The sequence below is a fragment of the Emydura macquarii genome, unplaced genomic scaffold, assembly GCF_026122565.2.
Source record: "Emydura macquarii macquarii isolate MOO-44397 ecotype Brisbane River unplaced genomic scaffold, CSIRO-AGI_Emac_v2 contig_2297, whole genome shotgun sequence".
In the NCBI taxonomy this organism is placed as follows: Eukaryota; Metazoa; Chordata; order Testudines; family Chelidae; genus Emydura; species Emydura macquarii.
In genome coordinates, this window is record NW_027132434.1 from 3,804,082 (window position 1) to 3,821,912 (window position 17,831).

The 17,831-nt window shown below is 46.5% G+C and overlaps 1 protein-coding gene across 1 annotated transcript in view; it reads left to right on the forward strand.

Moving 5' to 3' along the window:
• Positions 1-17,826, forward strand: part of ME1 (malic enzyme 1) — a 357,418-nt gene extending 339,592 nt beyond the window's left edge. The window contains exons 13-14 of the mRNA XM_067560758.1: positions 13,818-13,916; positions 17,158-17,826. Of these exons, the coding sequence (XP_067416859.1) occupies positions 13,818-13,916; positions 17,158-17,328 (270 nt within the window). The 3' untranslated portion in view covers positions 17,329-17,826. The remainder of the gene's footprint in view (positions 1-13,817; positions 13,917-17,157) is intronic.
• The last annotated feature ends 5 nt before the right edge of the window (positions 17,827-17,831 follow it).

Here is a 17,831-nt window from a genome sequence, read left to right on the forward strand (position 1 = left end):
AGCTCCACCAAATAATACCCCACCCTCAGAATTTGCACTCAGACCTCAGGGAAAACCTCTTAGGCCATGTCTACACTACAGAGTTAAGTCAGCTCAAGTTACACCAACAATCATAAACCGCTATAATTACATTGCTTGTGAATGTTCACACAACACTCCTTGTGTTGGTGGAGCATGTCCACAGTTGTGATCTAGCATCGACAGAGAGAGCACTGAACTGTGGGTAGCTATTCCACTGTGCAATTCGCCACCTTCAGCCACTAGGAGTTCTGGAAATGGATTGCAGTGCATCATGGGTCTCCGTCCCATCATTCCATGGGCTTCTGACTACATTTCATGCTGTTTTTCAACAGCCCTGTAAACTGTGCGCCTGTCATCTCTATCAGAAAGCATTGATCCGGCATTGCTCTCCAGTCTTGTGATAAGTGTTATGAACGTAACGCAACTGATCATGCAGTATTTCATGAGCTGCGAATCTGAAAATGAATCTGTTGTGTCTGCTCTGCTGTGTGCCATGGAAAGAAACAATTCCAGATTGCTTTTGGCATTCACGGAGCAGCTGCACAGGGTGGACTATCGCTATTGGGCTCAGGAAAGAAGCACTAAGTGGTCGTATCGCATCGTTATGCAAGTATGGGATGATGAGCAGTGGTTGCAGAACTTCCAGATGCACAAAGCCACTTTCATGGAACTGTGTGCAGAGCTCATCCGTGCCCTACAGCACAAGGACACCACAATGAGAGCTGCCCTCTCAGTAGAGAAGCACATGGTGATCGCTGTGTGGAAGCTGGCAACTCCAGACTGCCTCCAGTCAGTCACGAATTAGTTGGAGTTAGGAAGTCCACTGTGGAGGTTGCGGTCATACAAGTGTGCAGGGCCATTAATCGCATCCTGCTACGAAGGGCTGCATAATTCAGCTCGTATTTCAACCATGCCAGGCTGGTCTGTAATATGAATGCTGGCTTCTGTTGTGTCAGCTATCACTAAACAAAGTGGTATTTAACTACTCCCTCATTTAGCCTGAATGGAAGCAGCTAGCATGCTCAATGGCTGCAGTGAAGTTTGCAACTCCCCATAGATCGAAAACACACTACCTAGGAGCTACCCAATCTCCAGCATAACAAAAACATTTGGAAGCCTAATGTTATCTGAAATAAAATTCAGTTCAGTGCTCTGACTCAAGACAGACAATAAAGCTGTAGAGAGACAAGGTGAATGAAGTAATATCTTTTATTGGTACAACTTCTGTTGGGGAAAGAGACAAGCTTTTGAGCTGCTCAGGGCTCTTCTTCAGGTCTGGGAAAGGTAAAAGCTATGCGGAGTGCCACAGCTAAACACAAGGTGGAACAGCTTGTTTAGGATAAGTAGTTAACACATATTATAAGACAGTGGTTTTCAACTAGGGGTACACACATCCCTGCGGGTACACATTGGTCTTCCAGGGGGTACCTCAACTCATTCAGATATTTGTCTAGTTTTACCACAGGCTACATAAAAAGCACTAGCAAAGTCAGTACAAACTAAAATTTCATATAGACAATGACTTATTTATACTGCTCTATATACTATACACTGAAATGTAAGTACCGTATTATATTCCAAATTATTTATTTTATAATTATATGGTACAAATGAGAAAGTAAGGTGCTGACGGACAACACCGCAACCATGGTTTGCATAGACAGGCAAGGGGGAGAGCGCCCCTCGGCCCTCTGAAAATGGTGCCAGTGAGTATAGGTGCGTTCTGAGGAGCTCGAAGTACTGGAGCGCCGTCTCGGCACCAAGGTCCCGGGAGACTGCCTCGTCCAGTGAGGAGGAAGAGGACTGCTGAGGCGCGTCCTGGGGGTGTTCCCTCACCTGACAAAGGGTTGCACCCATAGAGGGTCCCTCCATGGGGTCCAACTCCTCGTCTGAGGAGTGGTGTGTATAGGCCTTCTCCTGAGCCGGAGGCACAGACTGAAGCCCTGCTGACAGGATGAATTGTGTGTGGCCTCTGTCCCATCTGGATGCCCCATGGGGCCCAATAAGGCCATTGACCCTGGGGCCAATATGGGGCTGACTGCGCCGCCGGCTGTGGCGTCTTATGGGGGTGTCGGCTGTCCCGATGACTGTCCCCCCTGTAGAACTCCAAGCCACTAGACCTGTGGTGCCATGCACAGCCTCGGTCCCAGGCACCGCCTGGTGCCGGGGACCGTTCTCTCGACGCCTCCAAGCTAGAGGATCATGAGGACCGCCTCTGTTGCCGCAAACGGTGCCAGAGAGTATAGGTGCTTTCCGAGGAGCTCGATGTACTGGAGCGCCGTCTCGGCACCAAGGACTTACAGTGCCGCTTACTCTTCAGTGACCAAGACCAGCACCGCTACGAACTCCACGGTGCCGAGCCTGCTTCCGGCAACCAGGTTCTGCGTCGGGGACTGTGTGATGTGGAGTCTTCACGTGGTGACCGGGTTCTGTGCCGCCTTGGTGCAGGCGAACTCGGTGCCATGGATTCAGAGCCGGAGCTGTCTGAGCATCGCCTGGCAGACCTCAAATGGTGCCACCTCTTGGCTTACGCTGCCTCTGGTACCGGGGACCAACGTCGGCGCCAAGAGGGAGACTCCACATCCCGAGTCGAAGCAGGCCGGCTCGACGACGCTGACCTGGAGCAATTGCTTGGGGAGCATCCTCGCTCTACCCTCGGTGGCTGTCTGGCAGGAGATCTTCTTCCCCATACCGGGGATCTCCACCACCATTCAGGGGGACCCAATGTGGGCTTGCCCGGGGACACCAACTCCTTCTCCCTCGGCGGAGGGCAGGGTGGAGGCGGCGTGGGCAAGGCCAACAAGGCTCTTGCCACCTGAAATGCCTCCGGTGTTGATGGTGTCGGCAGGGGCACTCTCCCACTTCCAGGAGTCGGGAGGCTCCCTGCTTGGAGATGCAGGCACCAGAGAAGACTCAATGGGCCGTGGCCGGTGCATCTCCGCACTCGACCCTGCCCATGCTGACGGTGCAGGGGAGTGTCCGCGCTCCGCGCGCTGCCTCTTCTTCAGCACCGGCGATGTTACTCGATGCTGAGTCGATGCTGGTGCCAGCGGTGCACTCTGCACCGAGGTGACGCTTGGTGCCGTGGAGTGGGATGGCTCGGACGCCGGGTGGAGCGCTGCCTCCATGAGCAGGGCTTTTAACCAGATCTCTTGGTCCTTCTTGGTCCGTGGTTTAAAAGCCCTGCAGATCTTACATTTATCCTTCCTGTGCTCTTCCGCCAGGCACTTAAGGCACCGATTGTGGGGGTCGCTGAGCGGGAAAGCCTTCCTGCAAGAGGTACACGACTTAAACCCAGGCAATTGGGGCATGGCCCAGCCACCCTAAGTCCCTCAGGGGCTTCCTATCTAACTACACTTAACACCGTTTAACTACTACTTAAAACTAACTAAAGTACTTTGAATAACAAAGAGTTCAAACAAGGGGAATGGCACTTGCAGAGAGCAAGGCTAGTTCCAGCAACCGTCACGGACGGAAAGAAGAAACTGAGGGGGCATAGGGCGGCAGTGCCTCATATCCCGCGGCATGTGCGTGGGACTCCTGGGGGCACCAGAGCCGGCCCTACAGGGTCTGCTAAGGGGAAGAAAGTTCCGGGAACCATGCACTGTGGCATGCACTCACCTATAATGGAATGGACATGAGCAACACATCTCGAAGAACATCAGTTACTGGTAAGTAACCTTGTTTTTCCCAAGGCTTCAAACTGTGTGCTACCTGCCAGAACCCTTCCCAGTCAATTATTCCCATGACAGCTGTCTTAAGTGCTTGGGAGAAGCATATAGAAAGGATAAGTGTCAGATCTGTAAGGGCTTCAGGCCAAGAACGAAAAAAGACAGAGCTATTTGCCTGAAAGTCCTACTCATGAACACAGCACTGAGACAGGCCTCCGAACCATCCTGTGCCAACTCGGGCCAGCAACAGTGCAGAGCACTCCATCGGCAGTGGGACCCTCTCAATGCCACTCCGTTTCTACAACTCCAAAGAAGTGGCAGAAGAAGCGCTCAGATATGGGGCATTCCCCCACCCCTAAGAAGGACAAAAGAGCAGAGTTGAGCACAGGACCTGTGCAGGGCCAGCTGCCCTCATTGGAGCAACATGGTCTGTCTTCCCCATCATTGGCCCTGAGCTCAATGGGGGAACCGCTGCTGACACCAGGGAGCAGAAGGGGTCCTCTCCAGATAGTGGTGCTGTCAACACCAGAGGCACTTCAGGCAGCAAGGGACGTGATGGCCCTGCCACTACCTCCCATACCTAGGCACCCAAGGTTGCCCACAGGGCCAATGGCCGGTCAACTGGCCATACTGGAACCCTTGGGGAGTCTCTTTTGCACTGGGCACCCTCTCCTACCAGTCATCTGGGAGACACCAGAGGGTGACAAGAGCCCAGGAAGAAGGTCAGGATTCAGTGTCTGACCCTGACTCCGAAGCTCAGGATCTGGCTACCACCACAGCCCCATTACAAGAAGAGGAGATGCCACCTCCTCCCGAGATTTTGCCATCATCTTTGTCTTCCCCAGATGACACAGTTGTGAAGTCAGACGCCCCAGTCTTATTAGATGATGTTTGAGCCCACCAAGAGCTCCTCAAGAGGGTGTCCTCCAACTTAGGCTTAGAGGCAGAGGAACTCAAGACGCCAACAGACAACCTGTTTGATGAGCTAGCAGCCATGGCGCCAGTCCGGGTCGTGCTGCCAGTACACGAAGAGGTTCTCAAGATGGTCAAGATCCTATAGCAAACACCATCTTTCCTGCTACCAACTTTGAAGAGGGCAGAGAAGAAATACTATGTCTTGGCCAAGGGGCTTGAATATCTTTGTTGCATCCACCCCTTGGGTCCTTGGTGATGGCAGCTGCAAATGAGTGGGATAGAAAGGGTCAGACGAGCTCCACCCCCAAAAATAAAGAATCCAAAAAGCTGGATTTGTTTGAGAGAAAAATGTATTCTATGGCCAACCTTCAACTCCGAATATCTAACCAGCAGGCATTGCTGGGGAGATATAATTCTAATATCTGGGACTCCTTGTCAAAATTCAGGACAGGACTTTCCTGCTATCCTAGAGGAGGGCAAAACAGTAGCCAGAGCTACACTGAACACAGCAGAAATCAATGGCCTTGTTAGTCTCTATGTGTTGATGTTCTTGGCTGCAGTCACCGGGATTATCCCAAGAAAAGCAGCAATCTATGAGGGACCTTTCCTTTGAAGGCAACACTCTTTTCTCAAAGCAGACCAATGTTAAACTCCATGATCTTAAAGACTCCAGGGCTACCTTGTGCTCACTGGGCCTCTACGCACCACAGGCCTCCAGGAGACAGTTCCACTCCCTGCCACAACAACCTAGATTGCCAGGTCCCTTGCAATACCACTCCTACAGGAGAAAAGACAAAGACAGGAACTTTAAGTGTCATCGCCCAGACCCTACCTCTTCTGTGTCTCAACCAAGCCCCTTGCATTATCCAAGCAGGCAGCATCAGCCGTTTTGAGGGTGCACCTGAGGACGGCATTGCAGTTCCACACCAGGATCCAACTCTCCCCTGTTCCTAAACCGCCTGTTGCCCTTTCTTCATGCATAGGCCCAGATTACATCAGACCGTTGGGTCCTCAGCACCATTTCATCGAGTTATACCCTGCAATTCTCCTCACTCCCCCCCCTTCCCCATCCCTCTTCAGGGATCCCTCTCACAAGCAGCTTCTCATTTGGGAGGTGCAAGCCCTCCTACAAGTGGGGGTCGTAGAGGAGATTCCTCCAGAAATGAAGGGAAAAGGGTTTTACTCCTGTTACTTCCATATCCCCAAAGCAAAGGGAGACCTCAGACCCATTTTGGACCTGCGTTTCCTCAAAAAATATCTCAAAAGGCTGAAATTCCGCATGGTTTCCCTAGCCTCTATCATTCCTTCCTTGGATCCAAGGGACTGGAACACCACCCTTGATTTAAGAGATGTGTACTTCTACATCTCGATTTTCTCTGGACACAGGAGATTCCTCCAGTTTGTGGTGAACCAAACCCATTATCAGTTTACAGCACTCTGCTTTGGCCTCATTCGCCCCAAGGATGTTCACAAAATGCATATCAGTAGTAGCTGCTTACCTGAGACATCGGGGAGTACAGCTTTACTCCTATCTAGATGACTGGCTCATCAAGGGCAGGTCACAGACTCAAATCTGTCAGTAGTCTGGTTCTGGTAATCACCACCTGTCAGCGCCTGGGCTTACTGATAAATGAGCAGAAGTCTGCCCTATCCCCAGTCCAGCAAATAGAGTTTATTGGAGTAGTCTTGGACTCCATCCAGGCCAGGGCCTTCCTCCCAGAACCCCGGTTTCAAGCCATTTCACATCTCATCAGGCATGTCCAGGATTGCCTTCTCACTGCGGCATAAACATGCCTCAAGCTGTTGGGTCATAGGGCAGCCTGCACTTATGTAGTGCACCATGTGTTCTTACGCTTCAGACCCCTGCAGTTGTGGCTAGCCTTGGTGTATGCCCCAAGTAGACACAGCTTAGACAATGTGGTTACAATAACAGCCCAAGTCTGGTCTTCCCTGAACTGGTGGTCGAATCCCACTCAGTGATGGAGGACGCTCTTTTTGAGGGATTATTTCCTTCAGTGACACTGGTCTCCGACTCTTTGGACTTGGTATGGAGGGCCCACATCAACAATCTCAATACTTAGGGAGTCTGGTCTCAGGAGGACCACAGCCTCCACATAAACGTCAGAGAACTCCAGGCTGTATGACTAGCTTGCCAGAAGTTCCTCCCCTATTTGACAGGCAGAATAGTCCAAATTCTAATGAATAAAACCACTGCAATGTTCTATATCAACAGGCAAAGCGGTGCCATTGCTGGGCAGCAGAAAGCCATCCACCAGAACGATATAGCTGGCCAAATGGAAGAGGTTCTCCAGCTGGGTCTTCAGTCATAATACCTCACCCTTCAGGGCATGAATTCAGTCTATTCTGGACTATTTGCTGCATCTCAAACACCAAGGGTAGGCCCCCTCGTCACTGAAGGTTCATCTAGCGGCCATCTCGGCCTTTCACCCCCCTCCGATCCAAGGCAGATTGGTCTTTGCCCGTGACATGACAGGCAAGTTCCTGAGAGGCCTAGAGAGACTTTATCCTCAGGTCATGGACCAGATACTTCCATAGGATCTGAACCTAGTTCTAGCAAGGCTCATGGGGCCTCCCTTCAAACCTTTAGCCACTTGCCCGTTGCTGCTCCTCTCCTGGAAGGTAGCCTTCTTAGTGGCAATTATCTCTGAGTGAAGGGTCTCTGAGATCAGAGCACTCACCTCAGAACCACCATATAGGGTGTTGTACAAGGACGAGGTTCAGCTGCAACCCCACCCAGCCTTTCTACCGAAGGTGGTATCACAGTTTCACAACAATCAGGACATATTTCTCCCAGTGTTCTTTCCTAAACCGCACAGTTCTAATGAGGAATGTAGATGGCAAACTCTGAATGTGAGGCGAGCTTTGGCCTTCTACACTGACAGAACTAAACCTGTCCACAAATCCACACAGCACTTTGTTGTGGTAGCGGAAAGGATGAAAGGTTGACCAGTGTCTTCCTAAAGGATTTCCTCTTGGATTACCTCCTGCAACAGGTTCTGTTATGAACAGGCAAATGTACCTCCACCGGTGATCATTACTGAGCATTCTACCAGGACTCAGGCCACATCAGCAACCTTCCTGGCTCAAGTACCGATCTAGGACATCAGTAGGGCCGCTACCTGGTCATCAGTTCACACCTTCACAACCCAATCATCCAGCAGGCCCAAGGCGATGCCAGCTTCAGTAGAGCACATCTGCGAATGGCACATCCATGAATTCTGAGCCCATCTCCAATGACATTGTTTGCCAGTCACCTAGCATAGAATCGACGTGAGCAAGCACTTGAAGAAGAAAAGACTATTACTAATCGTCTGTAACTGTTGCTCTTCAAGATGTGTTGCTCATGTCCATTCCATGACCTGCCATCCATCCCCGCCATCAGAATGGATGGGAAGAAGGAACTGAGGGGGTGCAGGCCAGTGGTGCCTCATATACCAGCACATGAACATGGGACTGTAGGGGGCGCTGGCCCTACGGATACTGCTAAGGCAAAAAATTCTGGTAGCCATGCACATGGGCGTGCACACACCTAGCATGGAATGGACATGAGCAACACATCTCAAAGAACAACAGTTACAGAAGGTTAATAACCATCTTTTCTCTTTTATCATTTTTCTGTATGAGTTCATTTGAGTGTGTAGTGATTGTCTGGTTTCACCCTGTGATGTTCCCCTCTGCAGTCTGGACTGGTGTACAGCTGTGTCACCCCAATCCCTCACTCCTGGAGCCCGTCTTGCACTTGCCCCACTATGTGAACCACCTATTCCTGGTCAGCCCACACACAGCCTCCTGCAAGCAAGTGGCCCTTAATTTAGTGAGTGAGTGAGTGCTTCTGGCCAGCCACTCATGGGATTATGCAATAGAAGGACCCAATTACCAGTCCCAGATGCAACCCTAGGAACTTCCCTCTTACAGAGTTCAGTGCTGCCTGCTGGACTCTGCAAGCTCATTGGTTAGTCCATCAATTTATCAAAGAAATTGATATGCACCAGCTATGTCACTTTAAATGAAGTCTCTACACACCCCCAAACCACATGCACTGCTTTAGATGAAACAAACAAATAAGTTTATTAAGTACAGAAAGATTTTAAGTGATTATAAACCACATGAAGGCAGGTCAGATTTAATCAAAAATTTAAAAAAAGGCAAATTGCATTCTAAACTAAACTTAACACATTTAGTAGCCTTACAGTCTTAGATGGTTCTCACCACAGGCTGGTTGGTTGGCCTGCAACCAGGCTCTCCTCTGTGGTCAGTGCTTCAATTGGTTGCTTGATGTTATTCTTACCTGGGTTCCAAGAGAGAGAGAGAGCCAAAATGTCTCCCCTTTTTAACATATTCCTCCGTCCCCCTCCTTCAGGGTCAAGTGACGACCAGTGTCCGTGCCTGGACCCCTCCATGGTCTGAGTCACATGAGCATCCTCTCATCAGGTGCTTAGGCCAGTCCATTGTTCCTGGAAGAGCTGGGTTGTTTTATGCATGCCTTAGTAAGGCATGAACTACCTCTAGGCAAACACTAAAAGCAGCAAAGATCTGCTTCAAATCATGTAAGACACATATTTGGGAATATTTCATAGCAGAGCTTCATAACCATACATATGACATTGCAAGAAACATACTACTACTACAACAATAATACTCAGTACGTCATGAGCATTCCAAAAACGTCTTACACAACAACTTTGCATTAAACAATACAGTTACACTGTAAGGGTGAACATGAATGATACACAATCACACCATAAGGGTGTACATGGGGTGCAGTGTAGCTCACACCCACATAGTTGTTATTCGGGCATTTAGTGCACTGGATGAGATACACCATGTGTTGTGAATAGGCATGCGTAGGGCCCCTGGATCTGGTGTGAAAGATGTGTTGCAGGGGCTATTGATCATTGTAGCAGTGGAGATACATCTACAGGTTTTGCATCTTTTATTATGCAAGGTTCTGGTGCTGCTTTGAGTTGCTGGCTCCTGGTCTGCGGAGAGCTTGCCTCTGATGATGAGGTTGGTGAGGCAGGGGAGTTGTTTGAAAGTCAGAAGAGGCTGTTTGGACAAATTTCTTTTAGGCTGTGGTCTCCATAGAGTGTGGGTTGTAACTGTTTAATGATACCCATTTGTGGGGTGATAGGTGACAACTAGGGGTGTGTGGTTGGAGAGGTTTTTTTCCCCTATATTGAAGCAGGTTCTCTTGAAGTATTTGGGTGGCCTGTTCCATGATATGATCTATTTCTCTGGTGGAGTGTCCTTGTTTGGTGAAGTCAATTTTAAATGTGTTAGGGTCTTTATCCCAGACTTTCTCCTTAGAGCATATTCTGTGATTTCTGAGGGCCTGGCTGTAGATGATAGATGTCCTGGTGTGTTGGGGTAGTTACTGGATCTGTAGAGAGTGTGATGATCTGTGAGATTCTTGTATATAATTGTCTATAGTGTTCCATTGTTGAAGCTGATTGTGGTGTCCAGGAAGTTGATGCTGATGTGGGAATGTTCTAGTGTTCAGTAAAGCTCTAGAAAGTTACCTTCTTCTTTGGGTACGTCTATGTGGATTACACTGTAGGTGTGCATGTGCCTCAAGCAGGTGAATTCAAAAATTTTTGCATAGCAATGTCCAGCAGGACAGGACGTTGTTCCCGTGCCTCCTCATGCTCCCATGTGAGGACATAAAGGATGAAGCAACCCTGACCCTCCCTCAGTTTCCTTTTACCACCCATGCCAGCAAGACGGAACCTGAACTGTCACTAACCTGCTTCTGACTATCAGAATTCTTCTTCAGTGAAAACACTTTCCCTTCATTTCTTTTGTAGTTTGATTTTTGTTTAATGTTCCCCCATCCTGCCCCTCAAAAAAGTAGCAGTCAGGACAGACATGGAGAGACTCCCCTGTAGAGCAGGGTGAGGCACTTTGCAGTGACTGCTAGCTGTGGCAGTTTCAAAACCCACCATGCTCAAGCCCCATCCTTCTGTAATGGACTAATACCCATCATAGATAAATACAGCTGTTCTGTCTCATAGAAGCACATCTCCCAGACAAGCGTGCTATCTGCTTCTCCTTTTCAGCTTTCACCAGGAAATCCTGAGAGACAAGGCTCAAACTACACCTCTTGGAGCAATCCATGAGTGTAGCTCCAGATCCAGGAATGGAGACGTCCTGTGTACATGAACTGAGGATTCTGTCTTTGGGGAGTGTCCCTACAATTGGGCACCACATCCCCAGTTCCAGCAGGGGAAGAAAGATGAAGAGGGTACACTACCTGAGCACTGAAGACTGTGCTGACTACAGCACCAACTCCAGGAAAGATAATCAGCTCTGTCCTCTGGATCAAAAAGGTTTGCCTGCAGTGAGAGCAAACACAGCTCAGAGTGGCAACACATCCATTCCTCAGAGGACTCTGGACCAAGAAAGAAGCTTTCAAAATCTTTAATACCAATGAAGGAGAGCACCAAGATACCTGCAGCAACACCTAGGGCAAGGAAGACAGACTTACACATACGAGCATTGACACCAAGACCAGTGCTTGCCCTGGACCCAGAGCCAGAAATCCTGATTTCCTGATACCAAAATGTGCCTGGATGAGCCCACTTCATGCCTTTGACAAGTCCCCCTCCATGCTCCTCCGTGCCCCTCCATGCTCCTCTCAGCACTGGACCTGGTATTAGCACAGGCTTTGATGCAAGGCCCACTACCACTGGAGCCAAAGCCACACCCACTGGCAGTGCCACTCCCAGAGAGATTTCTCCTCCTGTCACCGTGTGATTCTTTACCTCCTGACTTGAGCATGGAACCGTCATCTGAAAGGCATGGATGATACCTACAAGGATATCTGGAAGACATGTGATACCAAATCCCAGTGCAGGATTGGCAATGGATGGGCCACCCACTGTTGGGCCAGTACCTATACAACCTTTCAACGTGGCTGTACTGGCCCTACTGAGATGCACCCTCTAATAGACTTTGACGTGGAACACCTTCACTTGTCTCAATTAAAAGGAGGAGGACTTTGCCACTACGAGCATCACTGGCTACAGCATCCTCACCAGAACAGGAGGGATCCTTTGGAGACATAGCAGAAGCAGTGACGGAGACTCTGTAGCTTCCTTCTCCTCTGAAGACACCCTCTTTGCAGTCAAAACAATCTTGGCTCCAACACTAGCCAACGATGACTTTAGGGCTTTCCAGGAGTTGTTACTTAGGATAGCTGAGACATTGGACATCAAAATGATGATGATCCAAGAAAACACACACAAGTTATTCAACATCTCAACCTCCTCAGTGCCTGCAAGAATCACCCTTCTGCTCAAAGACATCTGTGACCTGGCAAAGGGTCTGTGGCACACCCCTTTGTGGCTTCATCCACATTCAAAGCAGGTGGAAAAACAATACCAGGAAAACAATACCATATCCCATATGATCTTGAAGAATAGTGTGCACAGTTGCTGGAGGGAGGTTGTGTCATTACTCAAGACATCCTTCCTACCAAGGTCAGCTCTACACTACAAACTTTTGCCAGCTTAGTTGTGTTGGTCAGGGTGATCAGGTGCGATCTCTAGCTGACATAGATGTGCTGGCAGAAGTCCCTATTGTAGACACAGTTATACTGGCAAAAATTTACTCAGGAGAGCTGGAATAAGCTATGCATCAACACTAAGAATGCTTTGCTGGTATAATAGACTGATATTTCTATACTAGCAAAGCTCTCCTAGTTTAAATGTGGCCTGAGTTAGAAACAAAGTAAACGACTTGCAAATGGAGTCCTGGTAGAGCGTAAAAATGGGGGTAGAGTTCATACATTTCTTGGGAGCAAAAGGATTTGGCATGTGAAGTCATCCCTAAGATTTGCATAATCTTTTCCCTAGCTCATAAATCTATGTTTCCAAAACCTGCAGGGTAGATTGTTTGCATTCATCAGACAGCACTTCATAAAGTTAATAATAATGACTTAGGCCTGGTTGGTCTAAACTAGAGAGTTTTGTCGACCAAAGTCAGCTTTGCTCGACAAAACAGAGGTGGTGTATACACTGCAATCCGCCGACAAAACTGCCGCTTTTTCAACAAAATAAAACCATCTCGACAAGAGTTGTAGGGCTTTTGTTGGTTTAATTCGGGTGACACAGTGTCAACATAGACACCATGTCCCCTTACATCGGTGGTGGGGCTGTCATTCTTGTCAATTTCACCACTCTGCTGGAGCCCTGAAAATGGCAAGAAAGCCCAAGCCCAGGCTGCTGTAAGCCCAGACAGCTGGGAACCAGGGTCAGAAGTTCAGTGCTTCTCCACCTGCTCCCTGCAGGGGCAGCCTTGTCAGTTACACAGCTTAGCCGTGAAATTGACATGGCTGCCTATTCTGGCAGAGAGTGGGGAACAGAGATGCCTGGGGCAGCTTCCCCCAGCTCCCAGCAGGGAAATGGGAGGAAGGCTCCCAGCTGGGACCAGGGAGTGGGGATCAGCCCACAGAGAGCCCGGGAGCCTGTGGGCTCCTAGCAGGGAGCTGAGAAATGGGGGTCTTCAGCTCCCCACACTGCCCTTTAGGTCGGTGGAAGCGCTCCTGTTGAGGAAACTCTCCACCAACCCAAGGAGGGAAGTGTGGACATCAGGCACAGTTGTAATTACAGCAGTGGCTGTAAGTTGACCTATGTTAGATCGACTTATTTTTTAAGTGTAGAGAAGGTCTAAGGCTTGGTCTACACTAGCAACTTACATCGTATAACTATGTTGATCAGAGGTGTGGAAAATCCACATCCATGAGCAATGCAGTTATACTGACCTAACTGTGTAGACAGTGGTATGTTGACGTGAGGGCTTCTGCTGTTGACTTAGCTGCTGCCTCTTGTGGAGGTGGAATATCTACGCCGACGGAAGAAGCCCTCCCATTGGCATAGGTAGCTTCTTCACTGAAGTGCTACATCAGCACAGCTGCATTGATGAACCTGTGCTGCTAAGTGTAGACAAGCCCTAAGGAAGATAAAGTAAGTAAGATAACAAAAGCACAGGAATCAATACACATTTGAAGAAAATATGAAAATAAAAGCAGATATTTAATGGCAACTTTATTTTCTACAAAGTATTAGATTTAAGAACTGTGAGAAGCAATGCAAAATCAGAAAGGAGACTATGGAAGTTACTTTCAAATTGATTTACTGTAAAGTAGGCTTGTGGACTTAAAATTAAATCTGCCTTCTGTTTTATTTCTAGGTGATAGCTCAAGAGGTGTCAAAGGAACATTTAGAGGAGGGACGTCTATACCCTCCATTAGTCACTATTCGAGATGTGTCACTGAAAATTGCTGTGAAGGTAAGTGATTTAAGTTCACTCTGCAGCCTCTCTCCACTCCTCCTGCACTTTGCGTGTATTAAAATTAGCTTAGGTGACGTAAAATATTTTCAGAATTCATTACGATCATTTGAAATCAATCTTGATATTAAAAAAGCAGAAGAGCTTTTTAAAATCAATTTCAAATTCATACAGTTCAGGCACAGAAGTGAAGGAGCTGGACACATCCTCAGTGTTCAATTTACTGATGACTACAGTAGAATGATGTTTCTATTGCCTACCATCTGGTTAATTTCATGTACTGTTCATGGTACCTGATCCATAGAGTTTGGAGCCATGAAATCCTATATTGTCAATAAATTTCTATCCTTCAGTTACCTTTCAAAACAAATGCCTTCTCACATGCCAGTCTCCTCCTTCCTTTGCCATTCCACTGCCTGATTTTGTTACAATCCTCTTTATCTTGGCCCATTTGAACAGATAGGTTTTTTTTGTAAAGGTAAATATATGTTTTTCATGCCTGGATTTTGCCAGATTGACTGCACTCTGTCTGTAGTTTATAAAATGCCCAATGTGATTTGATAACCCATAGAGTTGGCAGCACTGAAAAGCAACAGACCCAGTCCCAGTTCTGCCTTCCCCATGGCTTTTTGTCTCCCATGATTTCAGAGTTTTATTTCTGAGTGAGTCATCATGTTATAGATAATCCCATTTACTAAACGGCCTTTTGGAAGAGAATTGTCATCAATAGCTCCCTATCTGTGGCATGGGTCCCTATGATTCATTTGGTAACAGGATCCCAGGTATATATATAAAAAGTCTAGTTGTAGTTCACTTCTTTTCATGCTCATAATAGCTGTGTTCCATAGAAATCAAAACATCTCCATGCAGCCTTTTCAAGCTAAAATCAGACTGCCTTTGTGCTTGGCAAATCCTTTCACAAAGTGCTGGAAACGCTCCTCTTCTATTCACTATGACAGAATTAATCTTCTGAAAAAATGGAAAATTTGTAACTTGATTCATTTCTGGTCTGATCTCTCTCCTAGTTGGAGCTATGCTCTAGGAATATTTTGTGGAAGTTCTACGGCCTGTGTTATACAGGAAATCAGACTGGATAAGCACAGTGATCCCTTCTGACCTTTGCATCTATGAACATTTGGGCTGTATTGCAAATTGTCTTGCAAATACTGGAAGCAATTGAGGCTTGTATGCAGGGCACCAGGGCTTGGCCACATCTTTCTGCCCTCAAGCTAGATGAACACTTCCAAAGATATCTTGAAATTTATGAATTTCTATTAGGAGAGAAATTTAAACTTTAACAGTAATGCCTTATTCAGTGGTGATAATTATATGCATAGACCCAACGAGGCACTCTTGTGGAAATACCCAAAGAACTTCAGAGGGGACAGTTTGGGGTCAAGGTCAGTCCCAGAAAGGAAATCACAAGGTAACAACTTTTCCATTTGGGATTATAGCCTCTCCCCAAACCTAAGAAGTTTGTGATATAGAGAGGTAGAATTAGTTCTCCTTTCCCTAGAAGTTGTAGGGTTAATCTGTTTTGGGAGTCAAGATTGAATCACCTTCCAGCCAAAAAATGTTGCTTCTCAGGAGGAAGGGAGAAAGAGCATATGTACGCAAGCATGCAGATTTTCTCAGGCAGCTGATGCCCTTTCTGTCCAAGAGGCCACTGTGGAAAATAAGTGGGTTCAGATTCCTTCGGAATTCAGTTTTTCTATAGCCACATATGTTTTGGTGATGCACAAGACATTTTGGTTTTGGTTATTTTAAAATTTGTCAGGAATTTAATTATTTTTATTACAAAAATTGCAAAATGGGTGAAAATTGGTGGGGAAAAAACTTCAATTTTCTGTATTAATATTGGGGGATGGGAGGTCAGAAAAAAAGCAACAAATAGAGAAAAATAAGAATATTCTGACCCAGCTCCCTCCTCTGGAAGGAGAGGTGGCAGCTTGGTAACCTGGGTTACTCAACCACCATCTGTCCTTCCAGAGTGGGTTTGGAAGTGGAAAAGGTGAGGGTGCCATCTTCTAATGCTGCCTCCTAGCTCTTCAGCTTCTGGGCCCACTCAGGAAGGAGAGATGGTTGCTCAGTTACCTGGGCCCTCCAGCTTACTAAGCCACCATCTCTCCTGCTGGGAGCAGAGAACTGGGTCTGGGAATTCCAGCCTTTTTTTTTTTTTTTTGGGGGGGGGGACGAGGTGGGGGGGAACGACGACACTAAAAGGCAGATGTATTAATAAGCATGCACAGGCATGTCTCTCTTCCGCTACATTGTCTTACTTTAACTGGCTTGCATTTACACTTAGTCTAGCTGATTATTAACACAAATACATCTACTTAATGTAATGTATTGGATTTTTCTTAACAATCAGTATTTTCATGTATGTGAGTGGTTCAAAATTTGGGTGAAAATGGGTTAAAAATAAAACCCAATAACTTTTGTCTAACCTGGAAATTTTTTGGTAAAAATGGGCAAAACCCAAAACCAAAAGGCCCTGGTGATGCAGCACTTGATTCAACTAGCGATGGAGCACTTGGAAGCTTTCAGAATCAGGCATTTAATCAGGGGCTTTTCCCAACCATCACTGAAATGAAGCCCACACACTGGTGTAGGGTCAAAATTCACCATTCTTGGAGATTTAGCTTTACAGAAAAAGATATTGGCAATTATGGAAAACCTTAACAGCTCATCACATCTAGTGGGTGTCAAGTCTTTAAGCAAAATGAAGCAAGAAATATTTCATGCGATACTTGGAAAGGAAGCGTTAACCTTGGTAAAAGCTGACTAAAGTACAAAAAATTACTTTTGCCATGTAGAAAAGGCTTGTATGTTCCTAACTGCAGAGATTTCACTTCTCTTCTTGTTTGTGTGAGGTGGGCAGGGAATATTTTTCCCAATGCTGCCGTAAAAGCTAGGATGTTATTGGATAAGAGGGAACAGTCCATTTGCACCACCAGATAATATAGCAAGAGAGTGAGAAGGCCATGGCTAAGTCTCATTTCAGTGGATGCACAAACAAACTTTGCAGAAAATGTTGCACCTTTGTTAATCCTCTTCATGATATATTCGGCCAGATTGACAGCTGATGTAAAATCATGTAAATCTCTTGTTTTACACCAGTAGAGGATATGATAGCTCAAAATTTAACATAAGATACCACAATTTCTACTTCTACTTTTGGTACAACATTGCAATAATACCTTAATAAGTTTTAACTGTGAACTTGGTTGTGTGTTTTCAGATTGCAGAACAAGCCTACAGCAATAAGACAGCCTCTTTCTATCCTGAGCCTGAAGACAAAGAAGCATTCATCCGCTCTCACATTTATAGCACTGATTATGACAGCTTTGTGGTGGACTCCTATATCTGGCCTGAGGAAGCCATGAAAATACAGAGCAGAAATCTCAAATAGAAAATGAACAAGGTAGCAGTAGTTGAAAGAGTTCAAATATTCAGTACTTTTCTATCTTTCTAATCTAAAAAATATTAGCTTTTTAAAAATATGCTGAAATCTTTTACAGTAAGAATAATTTTTTGTTAGAAACTTTGTAGTTTTATTTCAAATTAGTTGATTATTCAGCTAAAATAATTACACAAGAATAAAAATCAATTTGGGCAACAGGCTTGTGGCAAGTGTTTCCCTTTTTTGCTTATGGTTTTCGGATGGAATATTATGGAAGATATCTATTATGGAGAATCACATTTCTGATGTATCACAATAAATTTCAATAGAGGACTCTCTCCTGCTGTCCCTGACACTATTGAGTTTTGCCATTAACTTCAATAAAATCAGGATTATGTCCAAACTGACAAAACAATGTGATAGAGACTAAATAACCTAAGAATGAACAATTTGTTTAATTAAAGCATAATACAATTTGCATATAAAATAGCTATATTATTACCTTTGAATAC